The sequence below is a fragment of the Corella eumyota genome, chromosome 7 (assembly GCF_963082875.1).
Source record: "Corella eumyota chromosome 7, kaCorEumy4.1, whole genome shotgun sequence".
Taxonomy (NCBI): domain Eukaryota; kingdom Metazoa; phylum Chordata; class Ascidiacea; order Phlebobranchia; family Corellidae; genus Corella; species Corella eumyota.
Window position 1 is genome coordinate 4293860 of NC_137496.1, and position 16034 is coordinate 4309893.

The 16034-nt window shown below is 31.9% G+C and overlaps 3 protein-coding genes and 1 pseudogene across 3 annotated transcripts; 3 read left to right on the forward strand and 1 right to left on the reverse strand.

Annotated features, from left to right (window-relative positions):
* Positions 1–580: 580 nt before the first annotated feature.
* LOC145760590 (protein LSM14 homolog B-B-like) lies at positions 581–5109 on the forward strand. Its single transcript, XM_082574511.1, has 10 exons — positions 581–849; positions 1022–1200; positions 1452–1647; positions 1742–1844; positions 2301–2533; positions 2601–2750; positions 2967–3174; positions 3659–3983; positions 4056–4199; positions 4509–5109. The coding sequence occupies exons 1-10, from the start codon at positions 729–731 to the stop codon at positions 4536–4538; spliced, it is 1689 nt and encodes a 562-aa protein (XP_082430637.1). The 5' UTR covers positions 581–728; the 3' UTR covers positions 4539–5109.
* Positions 5110–6031: 922 nt separating this feature from the next.
* Positions 6032–7750, forward strand: LOC145759771 (ceramide synthase 6 pseudogene; annotated as a pseudogene).
* A 207-nt stretch (positions 7751–7957) lies between these two features.
* Positions 7958–9401, forward strand: LOC145759413 (ceramide synthase 2-like). The gene has a single exon (XM_082573243.1). The coding sequence runs from the start codon at positions 7995–7997 to the stop codon at positions 9066–9068; it is 1074 nt and encodes a 357-aa protein (XP_082429369.1). The 5' UTR covers positions 7958–7994; the 3' UTR covers positions 9069–9401.
* A 1199-nt stretch (positions 9402–10600) lies between these two features.
* On the reverse strand, positions 10601–16012 carry LOC145758995 (RNA cytosine C(5)-methyltransferase NSUN2-like). Its single transcript, XM_082572710.1, has 18 exons — positions 15905–16012; positions 15774–15833; positions 15543–15637; positions 15360–15464; positions 15180–15285; positions 14941–15012; positions 14773–14857; positions 14425–14561; positions 14228–14361; positions 13399–13562; positions 13157–13319; positions 12795–12935; positions 12230–12328; positions 11983–12118; positions 11829–11912; positions 11470–11608; positions 11343–11382; positions 10601–11014 (listed from the first exon to the last, which is right to left on the reverse strand). Exons 1-18 carry the CDS (start codon positions 15956–15958, stop codon positions 10684–10686), a joined length of 2145 nt encoding a protein of 714 aa, XP_082428836.1. The 5' UTR covers positions 15959–16012; the 3' UTR covers positions 10601–10683.
* Positions 16013–16034: the final 22 nt, after the last annotated feature.

Below are 16034 nucleotides of genomic sequence, written 5' to 3' on the forward strand. Positions count from 1 at the left end.
ATTAAAGGAGTAAAATTACAAATTTTTAAAAAGTTTATAAACTTAAATTGTGAGTTGAATTGATGTAGAAAAATGTTCAGTTATTAAAAATAATAATAAGGTGAAAATTATAACATCGGCTAATTATTAACAAAACTACAAATATTTTAATTGTTTTAATAATAATAATTCATATATTTCAATTTAATATGTTGTTTACATCTTATTATTAGGAGTACTCTGTTTTTATAAATTAACAATTTTAAATCAAAAAACAATTAAATATATTATTAAAAATTATTTAAAATGAGCTATTATTTATTGCAATATTGTGCACTTTTGTATTCTTGTTTTTATAAAAAATTAGTTGGTATTCAGGTTAGACGGCATAATTAGGTGTATATTTTTGTTAGTATTATAAGTGTCACACCAAAATTAAAATATTATTGGTAAAACTACCGTTTAATGTATACCAACGACCCTCCTTCTGTAAATATAATGTTAAGCTCCTTCATTCCCTTTTTCTTTTTTTGTTTTCTATGACGTATTAAAAGGCGCGCGGACGTCACCGAGTCTGAAATTCTCTTTAGTGCATGGTTTGTTCATTAGATGGCGGTAGATCGTTAGCCAGGGAAATTTTGTTTTTCTAGTTAGCTGGAAATGGCATTGTGTTAGACTCGAACACTGTTATTTTTAATCTGTTTGAATCTTTATTTGTACTGGACTACAGAACATAAAAAGTCGCCAGAATGTCGTGCGGAAGCCCTTATATCGGGAGTAAAATTAGTCTAATATCAAAAATGAAAATTCGATATGAAGGAATATTATACACAATTAATACGGAGGATGCAACTGTTGCATTGGCAAAAGGTAAGTTAATTTTAAGATTTATAATGACAGTTTTCTTTTATTTAAGCATTATTTTTAAAAGACTTAATAAACTTTCAATTTTTATATATCAGAATAAGTATATTTTAATGCCATCTAAAACTGCAATTGCAAATATAAATGACCTGATATTTATTTTAACATTTTGCTGCAGTTAAATCTTATGGAACCGAGGGTAGAAAATGTGAGCGGCAGGTTGCTGCCCGGGATGAAGTTTATGAGTACATCATTTTTCGTGGAGCCGATATCTTTGACTTGACTGTCTGTGAACCACCTAAACCAGTACCTTCACCGACAGCTCCAACTCTAACTCAAGATCCTGCTATTGTTCAGGTAATATTAAACTACTAATCATTGTATATTTGATTTTATAACTAAAGTAACTACACCTTTGTTAATGTTTTTATGCGGTCTCGCACAATTCTGCATTTTGTACATTAGTCTTATCCCAACCACTAAATTAAACTGAACTACAGAAATTACACTTTTATTGAATTATTTCGTTGTTAAACTTTACTATAATGTAATAATGGATTGGCCTATATATATATAAATAAATGTATTTTCTTTGTCTAAATATTTAGTCTGTTGTAACATCGCAAGCCAACACACTGCCACCACTAGTGGGCAGTGGTTATGCCCCACCACAGATTGGCTTTAATGCTTACCCACCTCACAGTATGGGTTTCCAGTCAATGGCACCCGGTCAGATGCCCCCAGACCCAAGTAAGCCACCGCCAATGTTGCCCCCTTCTAACTTGCAGAACCCACTAAAACCAGGTAGCAAAAAAATAAAATTTTTGAAGAAGAAATTATTTGTTTTTCTTTTATTTTGCCATCAATTTTAACTCTTTTTATCTTTTTTGTTTGGAAGGTTTGGAAAAGTCATCAGATGGTATAGGAAGAACATCCCCTACCTTGGAGCAAGGAGTGCAGACTGGAAATCCCCCACAAAGTCAAAACTCATTCCAACAAAGGTAAAGTTTTGTTTTTTTTTATTAAATTTTCAAATGTGCAACATTGAAAAAAATAATAAAAAACTAAACTATAATAACTAAGTGTATATTATCTCATAAAAATTTGCTTGTAACTTTAATACGCTCTATTACTAATGTATATTTATTTATCCTTGATGTGGGAAGGTTAACTTAACGACTTAAACATACAATTACATCAGTTACACCGACTTAATCTCAAGTTGCTTTGACAGTTGAGGATATTATTGATTATAATTGCCCGAAAAAAATGCAATGGCCAGTAGAATTTTAAACTGTTTATAGCACTTTTCTTAAGAGCTCTACAGCATAGAAGCAGTGAAGATTGAACTTAGGACCTCATGTTGTAAAGCTAATTGTTTACACCACTACACCGAGCTGCCGGTAACGTGATGTAAAATGTAGTAATAAATTATAAATTTGCATTGTATTTTGCAGACGAACGTACGAGAGCAACGAGTACTACAACAGTGGGCATTCCAACAACTTCCAATCCCAGCATCAAAGAGACGGATACGATGATCACCGTGGAAGAGGAGGAAACAGGCAATATCATCATCAGAGGAGCAACAATGAGAACCGGGATGGAGAATATGATTCGAGAGGAAGAGGTGGAGGACAAAGAAGCAGAGGAGATTACAGAGGAGATCACCACTCTTCCAATTACAGAGGTAGGTGGAAAATATTTTTAAAAAAGTTCAAAATCTTTTTTATTTAAATTTTTGATTGTGAAATTAGGAAACAGGCCACAAAGAGGAGGACGAAGATTCACTCCTCGCAATGATCCTCTTCGATTTGATGGTGACTTTGATTTTGAGACCTCAAATGCCCAGTTTAACAAAGAAGAGATCACGAGAGAGTTACTTTCCAAGCTTAAAATAACTCCGGGTTGGTTTAGCATTCCTTTAATTTTTAAACTGTAATATTTAGATATAAATATATTTTGGAATATAGTAAAAATATTTTGGAATCTTTAAATAATTTTTCTTTGATGCTACTTGATTTTTTGGCCATTTAATTCTTAAATATTTAGTTTCTAACATTAGAACTGTTTTTCAATATAATATACCTTTATTTAAAATAAAGTAATATTTTGTGATAAAGGAGATAAAACGATTGATGTGAAGAAGGAAGAGGGAGGACATGATGAAGTGGAGGATCAAAAAGCCGAGAATTTGGTCGGAGACTCTGGAAACCTGAGCACCGAACCCCTGGAGGACTCGGATGCGGAAGAAGACGATGAAGTTGTGTATTATGACAAGGGAAAGAGCTTCTTTGATAATATTACCTGTGAAACAACGAACCCAAGAGGGTAAGAACATTTCTTTTTAAAAATATCGATTCTAAAATGAAACTATATTTTTGGAGTTACTATGGTTATTTTTGAGGTCATGCCCAACTGCCAGATTTAATGACAAGTTATGTTATGCTCTTTTACATGGACGCTTAAATCTTTTAAAGCTAGTTTTACTAAGTCTACTAAACAGTATTTGGTTTTAACAAAACGTTTTTTAATGTAAACCTTGCTATTATAATAGCGTTTTGAATCGTTTTTTTTTTTTTTTTTATGTACTAGAATGTTTTAGAATCAGTTTGAATTTTCAGAATTTTTCGGATTTAATTTAAAAAATGTTTTAAATCCGTTTAATTAATTCTCTTAAAAATGGCACCTTAAAAATATTTTTAAATTGGCTATTTCGAAATGCGATTCAATGCCCCATGTAAAAGGACTTCTTCTGTGAAAAAGTAAAAACAATTTATATGCATTATAAATAGTTTTATTGACCCTTGAACAGAGAGCGAATGTCATGGACTGAGGAACGTAAACGCAACTCTGAAACTTTCGGAATACACTGGAGAGGTCGAGGCAGAGGTGGATACCGAGGCAGAGGATACAGGGGTAGAGGTCGAGGAGGTTACAGGGGTCGTGGCGGGGGTTATCAATATCAACAGCGCGATGACGGCAATAACAGGCCAAATTACTACAACAATCGTCAGAACTACTACAACAATAGAAATGATCAATATAACAACAGAAACGACTACAACAGAAATGACTACAACAACAAAAGTGACTACAATAACAGAAACGACTACAACAGGAGTGGTGACCAACAACAGGTAAAAATTAAATTACGTAAAAATTTTTAAAATTTTTTTTTTGTATTAAAAAACATTTTTTTCTGATAACAGAATGAAGGTGGCAACAATTGGAGGAGTAACAATTACCGTGGCAACAGAGGAGGGGGTTGGGGAAACAACCGTCGACAGTGGGTCAACTATGACTACAAGGATGACAAAAGCCAACATCATCGACATGATAAGGAGCATTCCCAGGTAAAAACAAAAAATATTTTGGTTCATGCTTATTTAGTAGGAAAGGCAGCAGTCAGAATCGAACCTTAGTCATCTGGTCTTAAGGACAACAAAGAGGTAGGGCAGCAATTGGAATTAAATCTTTGACCTCCGGTTTTATAAACAATAGGTGGGACAGCAGTTGGAATCAAACCTTAGGCCTTCCGTCTTGTTATTTTTATTTGGACTAGTTTTTTTAGGGGGTTTACCGTAGTCGGTTTAAATACAGGTTAATAAAAATTTGAATTTGAGTTTATTAAACTTCATTCAATATTTTTTTTCTATTTTAAGGCCAATGAAGTAACTGCTACTGCATCGTAATTGTTAGGCTACAGGACTCGAAATCCCATCATTAAAATTGATGTTTACAAAACTGTACAAAGATTCTCCCAAATGCTTAACAGTCAAGCATTAGTTAACATTCTGTTCTTCGTTGTTTTTTTTTCTTTAGTTATCACAGCACGGTGATATACCTGTTTAAGAGACGCCACCATATTGTCTGATATTTTGTTGAAATTTTGCTGCTTTGTGTGTTTTTGTTTCACTTGTGCTGTGTAAAGCACTATGGCTGTTTACAAATAAATGTTTAGTTTCAAGTCTATATACCAATATAGCCTGGTTCCCTTAACCTTTCTTGCATGGGGTCTTATCTCTGTCGTATTGTGTACACAAGCTATAAAAGTTCATATGAAATGTCGATGGTCGGTAAGTTTCGGTTGCACCCTAAAATTGTATGCGAGAAGTTTGAAATTTCAAGCAATTGATTGCATAAATGTTTATATCGCTTGATTTGGGTTCTGACCGAAAGATTCAAAAGCACACATGAAAAAGTTTACTCTTTATTGGATTGTAATACCTTGTGTTGGATCGTGAAATAAAGAAAAGAAAACCATTCTGTTTTTTTCATATTTATTTGTCCTGATGTGCGTAGGACGACTTGAAGGCCATTGATAGGCCATCATTTGTTATTTTGACCCAGTCTCTAGTTACATTTACAAGTTATAGATATTTATAACTTGGTTTATTAAACATGAGGTTAATTCTTGGCTAGGTATGAAGAAGAACTGTCTGCAAGTAGCAAGGGTTAAACCCCAAATCTTTTGTAGTGAGGCAGAGTGTCCCTGCCAAGTACCAGTACAATAGGTGTATTTTAAAAAAGTACAGTAATATTTGATGTGTTCTTTATAGCCTAAAAGAAATTGACTTCACCTGGTTAACAAAACAGGGACCTAGTGGTTTTTAATTAGTAATGTTTTATAGTGGCCACTATGCATGACCTGAGTCACTGTGCGTAAAGCCACTCTTTTCAAATTAGATACGCCTTTAAGGAATTGTGGGTTTGTCGTAATGAATAATTCGCTTAACCACAATTGTTATGTAGAGCAAGTTAGTTGAAAATAATTGAAAACAATCAACGACTTGTCTTTTATTTGTTTGTTGATTGTTATCGGGCATTGTATTAGTTATTGTTATTTGTAACAATAGATGATCAGATAATAGAATTTCGAAGGGCAGTCAAGCAGTACTGGCAGTAGGGGGTTACTAATGACTACAGACTAGAAATTCGTCAAAACATAAATGCTTGTTGTGTTTATTATGAAATTGAAATTGCAGAAAGTCGGATAGCAGTTGTTTTATTTTGAGCAAAATAAGTTTATGTTTTGCGGGAAAGCTTTAGAAACCAGCCCCGCGGGCGATCTAATTCAATAAAAACGCATTTTAAAAATAGATAATAACGCTGAAGAAGAGATATTAACAATATCCATTCATTTCTTTTTGTATTATAATAACAATTTCTTATTTAAGGTGTTTAGATAACTAGGGCTGACAGGAGGTCTGTACTTTGTGTAAACGGTTTAGTTTAAAAGGTTATAATGGATGTGTTGACATATATATTGGATATAGTATGGTCTGAAAAATTCTGGTTACCAACAGGGACCACCTATGCAGATATGGTGGACACACCAGATGTATACCATCCAAAACCAAGGGACTTAATTGCAATGCCACTTTTTGCGGTGGTCATTTTTCTTGCAAGAAAAGTTTTTGAACACTTGGTAGTAAGGCGTGTTGCAGCAAGGCTAAACATTAAAGATGAGCGAAAACAGGTCAAGCCAAACAAAACACTGGAACAAATGTATGTTACTGTAAAAAAACCATCAGATATGCAAATAGAGACAGTTTCCAAAAAAATTGATTGGACTAAAGCGTCTGTGAGCAAATGGTTTCAAAGGCGGCGTAATGCTGATCGCCCAAGTATTACGAAGAAATTTTCAGAAGCAAGTTGGCGGTTTTTCTTTTACTTGTTTGTGTTCACGTTTGGTATGTGCACGCTTATACAATCACCTTGGCTATGGGACAATTATCAATGTTGGATAGGTCATCCACACCAGAATTTAACATGGGGGGTATATCTTTATTATATGCTCGAAGGGGGGTTCTACTTTTCTTTGCTGTTTACCGTGATGACGGATATCAGAAGAAAAGACTTTACCGAGCAAATGATACATCACCTCGCCACCATTTTTTTAATCATGTTTTCTTACACGGTAAACTTTGTACGTGTCGGGACACTAGTCATGGCTGTTCATGATGTCTCTGACATTATATTAGAAGGAGGAAAATGCATTCTGTACGCAAAATACAATAAAATAGCCGATCATGTCTTTGTTCTTTTTGCAGTTGTGTTTATCGTATCAAGGTTATTCATCTACCCGTATTCTTGTTTGTACTGTGCTGCTGTCAAAAGCCGAGAAATTTTAGAGCCTTTTACATCATGGTATTTCTTCAACGGACTTCTGTTTGTGCTACAAATACTTCATATTTTCTGGGCTTCGATTATAATCAAAATGGCAGTTGTGATGAAAAAAGATGGTAACGTGGCAAAGGATGATCGAAGTGACAGCGAAGACGAAGTTACAAGTGATTAAATTTGATATTTTGTTTTATTTCAGAATACGTCTACAGTTTTTTTTAGTGGAAAGGTAGTGGAAGATTTTTTTTAGTTCACAAATATATTACGTTATTTTAGTGTTATTTTCCGTTTGTTTTTTGCAGGACTTTTTCGTGTGTTTAGCGTACTGACAGTCGATAAAAATTGTATTTTTACTAACAAATTTTTTTTACGTAACTAAGCCATTTGAAATCAGATATAATGTGCTCTAATGTTGCTGTTTTTTTTTAATTTTAAAATGTGTGCATTACTAAATTTTCTAAAATATCCTATGACAAGTGTTTATTTATGACAACTTTTTTTATATATATACTTTTACCCTAGTTTTATTCATGACGAATTTTTCATTTTTTTTGTTACTGCAAATATTTTTTTCGATTGTTCCTACAATTTTAAATTTTTTTTAATAAAATTAATTTTATTTTTTAAGCCACATGATTTGCCATCAAAATTGCATTGTATTTATTGTTTTATCGTTAATTAAAAATTTTAATTATAGCATATATATATTTTTAGTTACTTCTATTTTTTTAAATGCCAACAATTTTTTTTGATTTTTCATGTCTTAATTTAAATTACCTCAAGCCCTATACTCTCATTATACTCATTGTGCTTTAATTGATTTTGTTAAATTATAGTTTTACTTTTAAATATTGTAGATTGAAAATTAGAATGCAGTTTATATGATAAGTTTATAAAGTGTTTAAAATCCTTGTATCACTATATATATTTAAAATCCTTGTATCACTATATCTAATTAAAACTTATTTTCATTTTAGAATAGGAACTTGATAATTTAGGATTTAATTAAAAATTCATTTGGAATGGAGCAATTATCATCATGGTTTTGGGCCGATAAGTTCTGGCTTCCCGGTGGTGTCTCGTTTAGGGACTTAGAGGACAAAGAAGGTTTCCATTTTCCGAAAGCGAGAGATTTACTTGTGATGCCTTTGTACGCACTTGCCATACTATGTGTTCGTCTCGTTTTTGAATCATTTGTGACAAAGCCTCTTGCGAAAAAGTTAGGTATAGTAGATCGTCCGCGCATGAAGCCTTCTCCAAATTCAGGATTAGAAGCGTTGTATAAAAAATCGAAGCACCCGTCGAATGAACAAATTAAAGAGCATGCAAAACACAATCAAATGACTGAAAAAGAAATCCAAAGATGGTTGCGGAGAAAAAGAAATTTAAGTCGACCGTTGTTGACTAAAAAATTAGCTGAAGCATGCTGGAGGGGAACTTTTTATACCATCGCATTTACATACGGTATGTCAATCTTAGTACAATCATCTTGGTTTTGGGATAACTTATACTGCTGGGTCGATTACCCATTCCAAAGTCTCTGGCCCTCTGTGTATTATTATTACATGATTGAAGGTGGGTTCTATATCTCTCTTCTTTTTTCAATTTTCCAAGACGTGAAACGAAAAGATTTTACTGAACAGTTAATTCATCATCTTGCGACGATTTTTCTCATCGTGTTTTCATACTGCGCAAATTTTGTCCGGATAGGAACAATGGTGATGGCAATCCACGACGTTACGGACATCGTGCTTGAATATGCCAAGTGTTTTGTATACGCGAAAATCAACTCAGTTGGAGATTACCTTTTCACGTTATTCGCAATAATTTTTATCATATCCAGACTTGTAGTGTTTCCCTACTGCGTCCTTCACACAACTTGGGTGAAAAGTATGTGGTTGTTTCAGCCTTATGCCGGTTACTATTTCTTCAACGCCCTTTTAATGATATTACAGTTACTGCATATCTTCTGGGCTGCGATCATAATAAAAATGGCAATTAAACTATTGGTTATTGGAAAAGTAGAGAAAGACGACCGAAGCGATGTGGAAGAGTTTACGACGGAAGATGAAGCCGAGGAAAAAAAATTAAATTAAAAACATTTCCGATAAAAAATTTAATTTTCAGAAGTGGTTTGCAATTGAAATAAATGCCTTATTGATGCAACTGCACCAGTTTAAGCCAAACCTTTTATTTAATTTAAATTTAATAAATAATATATTTTTTAAATTCAGTCTATGGTAAATTTTTCTAGACCTATGTAAAATGCATATATTTTATTTAAATCATAAATTGGCAATATTTTTTAACATATGATAATTTATATATATACCAACTTGCAGTAATTAATGCAGTAAAGTAATACAGACCTACCTTTTTATAAAATTTCTTTTCTGTGGAAAAATTGAGTGTACAATTTTAATTTTACTAGTGCCATAAGCAATTGTTTGGTTATATTTTATAATACTTTTTTTTAAATAGATTATTATGTTAGCATTATCTGATACAAAAGGTGTTTATGGTATACAATGTTATTTTTTAATTCTAGTATTTTTTTGAACTTGCATAAAGTTATAAGGATTTCGTTTTTAAGTTTTAGTTTTGTAAGCCGCATAAGTTTTAGGAATTACAATGTTTATTATGCAATCTCACATTCGTTAAACTATATATATATATATATATATATATATATCATAATAATACTTTTAAATTAATTTAATATGTGTCAAATACTGATGACGTTATAGCATAATACAGGATATTGTTAAGCACTTTCTGATAATCATTTGTTGTTATTAAAAGTGTTTTTGTTAATTATATACACTAAATACATGTAAAAATACTTTTACAATTTAATATTAATTGTTGATTGTAAGCTTAACTAATTTGGTGCTTTGATGTTATATAATAGCAGAAACCTTGAATTTTATTGTGTATTGTATATATTTTTTTAAGTCGGTATACTTGTATATGAAGTTTTCAAAACAAAATCATATTTTGTAATATATTTTTTTGAAAACTGATTAAAAGTAGGTATAGTAAGATAATGTGCATGTTTGTTTTTTTTTGAATGGTAATTCAAGCTGAATATAAATTTGAAAATTTGTAATATAATAAAGTTTTATTTAATACTTCTATAAATCTATCCTATTAACCCTTTCTTTTTAGTATACAGTATTTGGTGCAATTTGACATGTTAAAGGGCCCCAATCTTTTTTTTACATACAAATTTTTCTTCTTGCAATAGCCCTTAATACAAATAAAATCGTTAATTTTTTGCAATAATTCGAATAATTCGCCTTTTTTGCTGAATTCTTTATTAAAATGTTGTTTTATATCGTGCAAACCTTTATAGTTTAATGTACATTCATATTGCCTGTTTTATTTTGCTGGTAACACTGAGCTGTTATATCAGTTACAAAATACTTACAATGCTAAAGGCTTCAAACCAAACTAACTTAGCTTCAAAAATCATTAACATTATAAAATATATCAAATGCAACATTATTTGCAAAATTTGTTTTTATTTTCAGCACCAGGTGTAAAACATAGGCAGTAGGGAAAAAATATGATTGTTTTTAGAAAGAGCTGCTTGAATTTTTCAGTATTGCCTCTAAATATCATCTACTCCCAAAAATACCAATGATCTATTCTTTTTTATTATTATTCCGCTTTTGCTTCTTCATTATTTTCAATTTTGTTAACATTTTCTTATTCACATCCACCATTTTTTTTTTTATCACCATCTTCTATCACCGGGCTTACATTTTCTTCCATAGCTCCACCATTTTCTTCTTTAACCCTACCATTTTCTTCCTTAGCTCCACCATTTTCTTCTTTAGCTGCACCATTTTCTTCCTTAGTCTCACCATTTTCTTCTGCCCTTGCCCTTCTGCTATTCTTATTGGGAAGCAAATATTCAGGAACTGGATGTCCGATCATATTTAAAAAGTGCATCCTCTCGTTCTTGCACATATACAAGCGAGCAGATGTTATTCCTTTCCATCCACACATTAACAATTCACATTCCACATCAGCATCTCTACCATGTAAATCAAGGTTTTAATTAATTGTATGTAATGCTTTCGTAAGCTATACAGTAAAGGTAATGTTGTTAATTTATATACACAAAAAAATGGTCAGAGTGTTGTGGTGGTTGTAACACATGCCATGAGATCCAAGGTTTGATTTCCAGTGTGCTTATGCCTTACGGCTCTTGGGTACAGGGCTATTATTAATTCACCTGAGTTAGAAAACAAATAGCATAGTTTTAACTTGTATTTATTGACACCATAAAGTCTGTCTTCCCACGTCGAGGATAACTATATTATACTATTAGTTAAAAATAATTTAAATAGGGTTACACTTACTTATTTTCAGGACTATACTTAAATATCATACTGCCAGAATCTGCAATCAAATGTTATTAGTTAAATATGTAAGTATTTATATTTGTTAGAATTTAACCATTGCTTTTAAAGTGTTATGCATAATTACCTGTGCTTGCTAGTTTATCTCTTAATTCTTGTGATAAAGTTTTATATTCAGGCTGCTCTTCTTGCAGAAGTTTTTCCACATCTTCCATTTCGGTTACTACAACACGTTGATCCATAAAAGGTTCTAAACTTTCACTTCCCTAGAAAACAAAAGCGATAAAAAGTCTATTAGCAAAGTTCATGAAAAAATGAATTTATTGAACAACATTTTTTGATTCTGTTTTTTAATTTAATAAAAAGCAAATAAAAAGGCAACTCAAAACTTGGTTAGGATAAAAATATAAATCTTATAATTAGGCTGTGAAATGGGTTCTTACATAGAGAATAAGTCAATAATTTATTGAAAAGATTACTACTTACATCTTGAACAATTCGGAAAGCACATTTTAAATTTGCTTGATTGTTATCCGATCTACTAAAGGCCCTTACACCGGTGTTAATTAACTAAAAAACAAAATATGATTACTAAAACTGGCACAAAAAAAATGACTGATTTTTGATATGACAGTCTTACCTTTAAACAGTCTTTGTTGCTTTGGACAATGTTCTTGACCAGTTTGGACACGAAATAAATGTGTCGCTTTTTTCCTGTTGTTGTTCTACTGAACAGCTGATCAATTGGAAATGAATCATTTAACCCATAAAATGTTCTGAATAAAACATTTTTTCTCATTATGTTATGTAAAAGGACCTTCTGTATAAGATTGTGTGTATCTGAGTTTTATTTTTGTAAAATTTTAATAATGTAATGTTTAACTCACTTGATTTCTGTACTCAGTTCTTTGTCGTCTTCTGAGAAAAACACAAAAGGATCTTCTTTGAAACCTGTTCCCCATTTTGGCCTCTTTCTTGGAGGTGAGCTAAAGAAAGAAGAAAAGAATAAAGCTGCAAGTCAATCGCCCATCATCTGTGCAGAATTTTATTTGTTGTAATATGGTTGCAACTTGCAACTAATTACAAGCAGCATTTTTTAAATTTCAAACCCATTTGGATATATTTATTTATCATATTAAATATATATATCAGCTACTAAGCTCAATTATATAAACCGGCAGCGTGGTGTAGTGGTAAGAACACTTGCACTTGCGTGGTGTAGTGGTAAGAACACACGGTGAGAACTCCTGCTGAGCCAGCACTTGATCAGCAGTATAATTATCGGGCAATTATAATCTATAATATCCCAAACTGCCACAGGCAACTCGAGACTGGGTCGGAGTTACTGATGTTACTCTATGTTTAAGTCGCGCATTCGACTTTCCCACATCGAGGATAAAGATATATACAAAAAAAAATATTAATAATTTGTTTAAATTTTTTTATATTTACTCAGTGGTTTCTTTGTTTGATTCTTCAGATTTTTCTTTCCTAGGTTTGGGTTCAGGTTTTTGCCATGGCAAGTTCGAAGTTTTGCGTAAAACTGCCACGAAAAATCCACCAGTGTCTTGCAAATGGGGCAGTAACCTCATGCTAAATAAAAATTAAATTTTATTTTTAAATTTAAGTTTAGGTAATCAAACAATCAATCATAATGAAAATGAAAAATTGGGCTAGGTTCTTTCAGTTAGCTTATCATAAGGCCTTGAAGTTAGCCTTTCATTAATAATAAATTAATTAAAAAGAATAATTTGACAAAGAAGCTCTAATCTTACTTTCCAATTAAAGAAAAAATTGTGTTTTTGCATATTTACCATCTTTCGAGATGCATATTTTTTCCCAATTCTTCGTCCTCAGGGGGAAACATTGTTTTAGGAATATTGCTGCTTTTTGATGGCAACTCTGTAAATTTTTCGTACCAATTTTCACCCTTGTCCATCACCCTCCATTTTGAAACACCAGGACTCCATTTTAAACCTAAGAAAAAATTAAAAATCAAGTTTGATTAAAAAGAAATGAAAAAATAGAAACCATTTTGATTTTTAAATTTCTAAACCTGGTAATTCAGCGTTTATTAGTTCAACTGTCCCTCCACATTTAAACAAAGCAGCAGCCACGACTGCTTCATCTTCTATTGGGTTTAAAGAACAAGTTGAGTAAACTAGTTGGCCACCATTCGCAAGAAGCTCTAACCCACGAAGCAAAATGCGAAGTTGTATTCTTCGAAAAAAAAGATTTGAAGTTTATGATTTACTTACTACATTTAGCCAAAGGTGGGCACCAAATCGTTAATGCGTTACACGTTAAATAACGAAGTTGAATTTTTTGTTAAAAGTTAACTTTTAAGTTAATTTTAAAAATCGTTATCGGACCTGTTAACTTTCGTTAAATTGTACTTCCGTTAAATTAAGCCCGTTAACTCAATGTTTTACAAGTAAATCCATGGTAATATAAGGAATATATATGTTTAATATCGCCGTTTATCGGGTTTAAACGTTGCAATTTTTAAACGATGTAAGTAATTACTATCCGGCCACTTTTATTTCGGCAATAGGCCTATGCCAGTTTTAAAAACTTCTTCTAAACCATTTTCGTCTAGTTAAAACAACGATTAAGAAAAAAACTATTTTTTTTATAAAAAAGGTAATTTCTTTGTTTGTTTTAATTAAATTTTAACGTTAACGTTCAACGATAACTTCCGTTACATTTGGTTTAATTTAACGAAAAAACATTAGCGAAGTTACTGTATTGTGTAACGAATAACCATTTAACGAAGTTGCTTTTTCGATTAACTGTGCCCACCTATGCATTTAGCCTAAGATATTTTTGCAATTTTAGTTTTAAAAGTCAGGAAAATAGGTTGGCTTTTAATGCTTTAGGTATACCCATGCAGATAGAGCCCATTTCCGATATTCCATTTAAGCCAGACGTCTGTATTTTTTCGCATGGTGCCGTCACCTGAGCAAGGGACATCGCATAATACTCGATCATATCTAAGTGCCTTGCTACTTCCATCAACCTAACAATAAAAATTGTAAAATTTAAAGAACCCATGGTTGAAAGGTGCCTTGAACTTACTTACCTCTTTAGTATAAAGTTCAGGAAAAGTTGCAGCATCGTGGTTTACTACGATAGTTGAAGGACTATTCAACCTGCTTACTTGATGAACTAACATGTAACACCTCTTGTTGTCTTTGTCGTTAGCAATACATACCCCATCTAAATATAACGCTTGTGCTATTAACCAGGTCTGTGTAGTAGGCATTTTTATTTAGGATAATTAAAAATAACAATGACAGGGATTGAACCCCAAGCCTCATGTGGTGATGTTAACTTTCTTGCCACTGCTTTGCATCAATGTTTTAAAGTATTGTTGGTATTATGTTACAGAAAAAAGGAGAAATTTTAAAATTTTTATACAACGAGGTACCTGGAATGGTTTTAGTTTCATCTCGATGCAGAAGTTCGATTATCTGAGCAGTTTTTGAGCCTGGCGCAGCACACATGTCCAACACCTAAACATAACAAACAAATTTATACTAAAAGAACCTTTTTTTTATTTGGTTTAATGGAGTAGTGTTAAGAAATTAAAGTCTACCTTGTGATGGGATTGCACATCAAGCAACAATGGAGGTATCATACTCACAGCTTCTTGTCTCGTAATGTGACCCTGTAAAATAAACAACCCAGTTAAGTATGCAGCTAAGTGCTAGAAAATTTTCACAATTTCGAAAACTAACAAAAAGGTTTAGTAAGAAAAAGAATTTAAATAGGTTCTTAGATGATTGATTTTCAATTTTTGTTTGACTAGTTAATAGCAATAATAAATCTTCTTACACTTTCCGTTTCAGCTATTAAAAAGGCGTGAAACTTTTGAAGTTGTGGAGCTTTTCGTATCTGTGTTCTGTTCAAATTAGTTTGCCATCCTAACTCCGAAGGATACCTTAACATTAACAACAAATGATTAATTTTATACGATAGAAAACAATTACATAAAACATTTTTTTGTTGGCTTACCAAGGCAATGGTGTTGGTGGCTTTATAACTTCATCAGCAAATTTCAAAGTCAACATTTCTTCGAAGTGAGTTTTCTTCATGTTTTTAAGCAACTGTTTGGCATGCCTAATGTAAATAAAAAGCATAAAAATTAAATATTAATTAAGTGGTGATCATTGTATTAATAAGAGGTTATATACTTGCTTTTTATATCCAGTTATCCTAAACACAGCAGGCAAAGGTTGTCGCATCGAATTTAAAAAAACGTCGAATTCTTTAATGTCAAAACATTCTTGTTCCTAAAATTTAAATTTTAAAATCAAAATAATTATTTTTTAACCAATCTTCTAACAACTACTATACAAAAAAATGAAACATATAAATAAAAGTTAGTATTTTTTTAAAGGTAATTTAATATTAGTGAAAGGCAGTTACCCTATAAAAACGTTCATATCTTGCGTTTTCTTTGACAATGTCTTTATATCCTTTTCCAGTCTAAAAATTGGTTAAAAATAATTTGTTTTGTGCAATAAACATAAAATAAATTGGGTGCTAACATTACTTACTCTTTCCTTAGGTTCCCCTTTATTTTTTGAGCCTTTTCTTTTAAAACGTCCCATACTAAACTTCTTGTTAACACAGTAACAACAAATTAGTCAATTTTTTTTAAATCTGCAAATTTAAACAGTGGTTAAA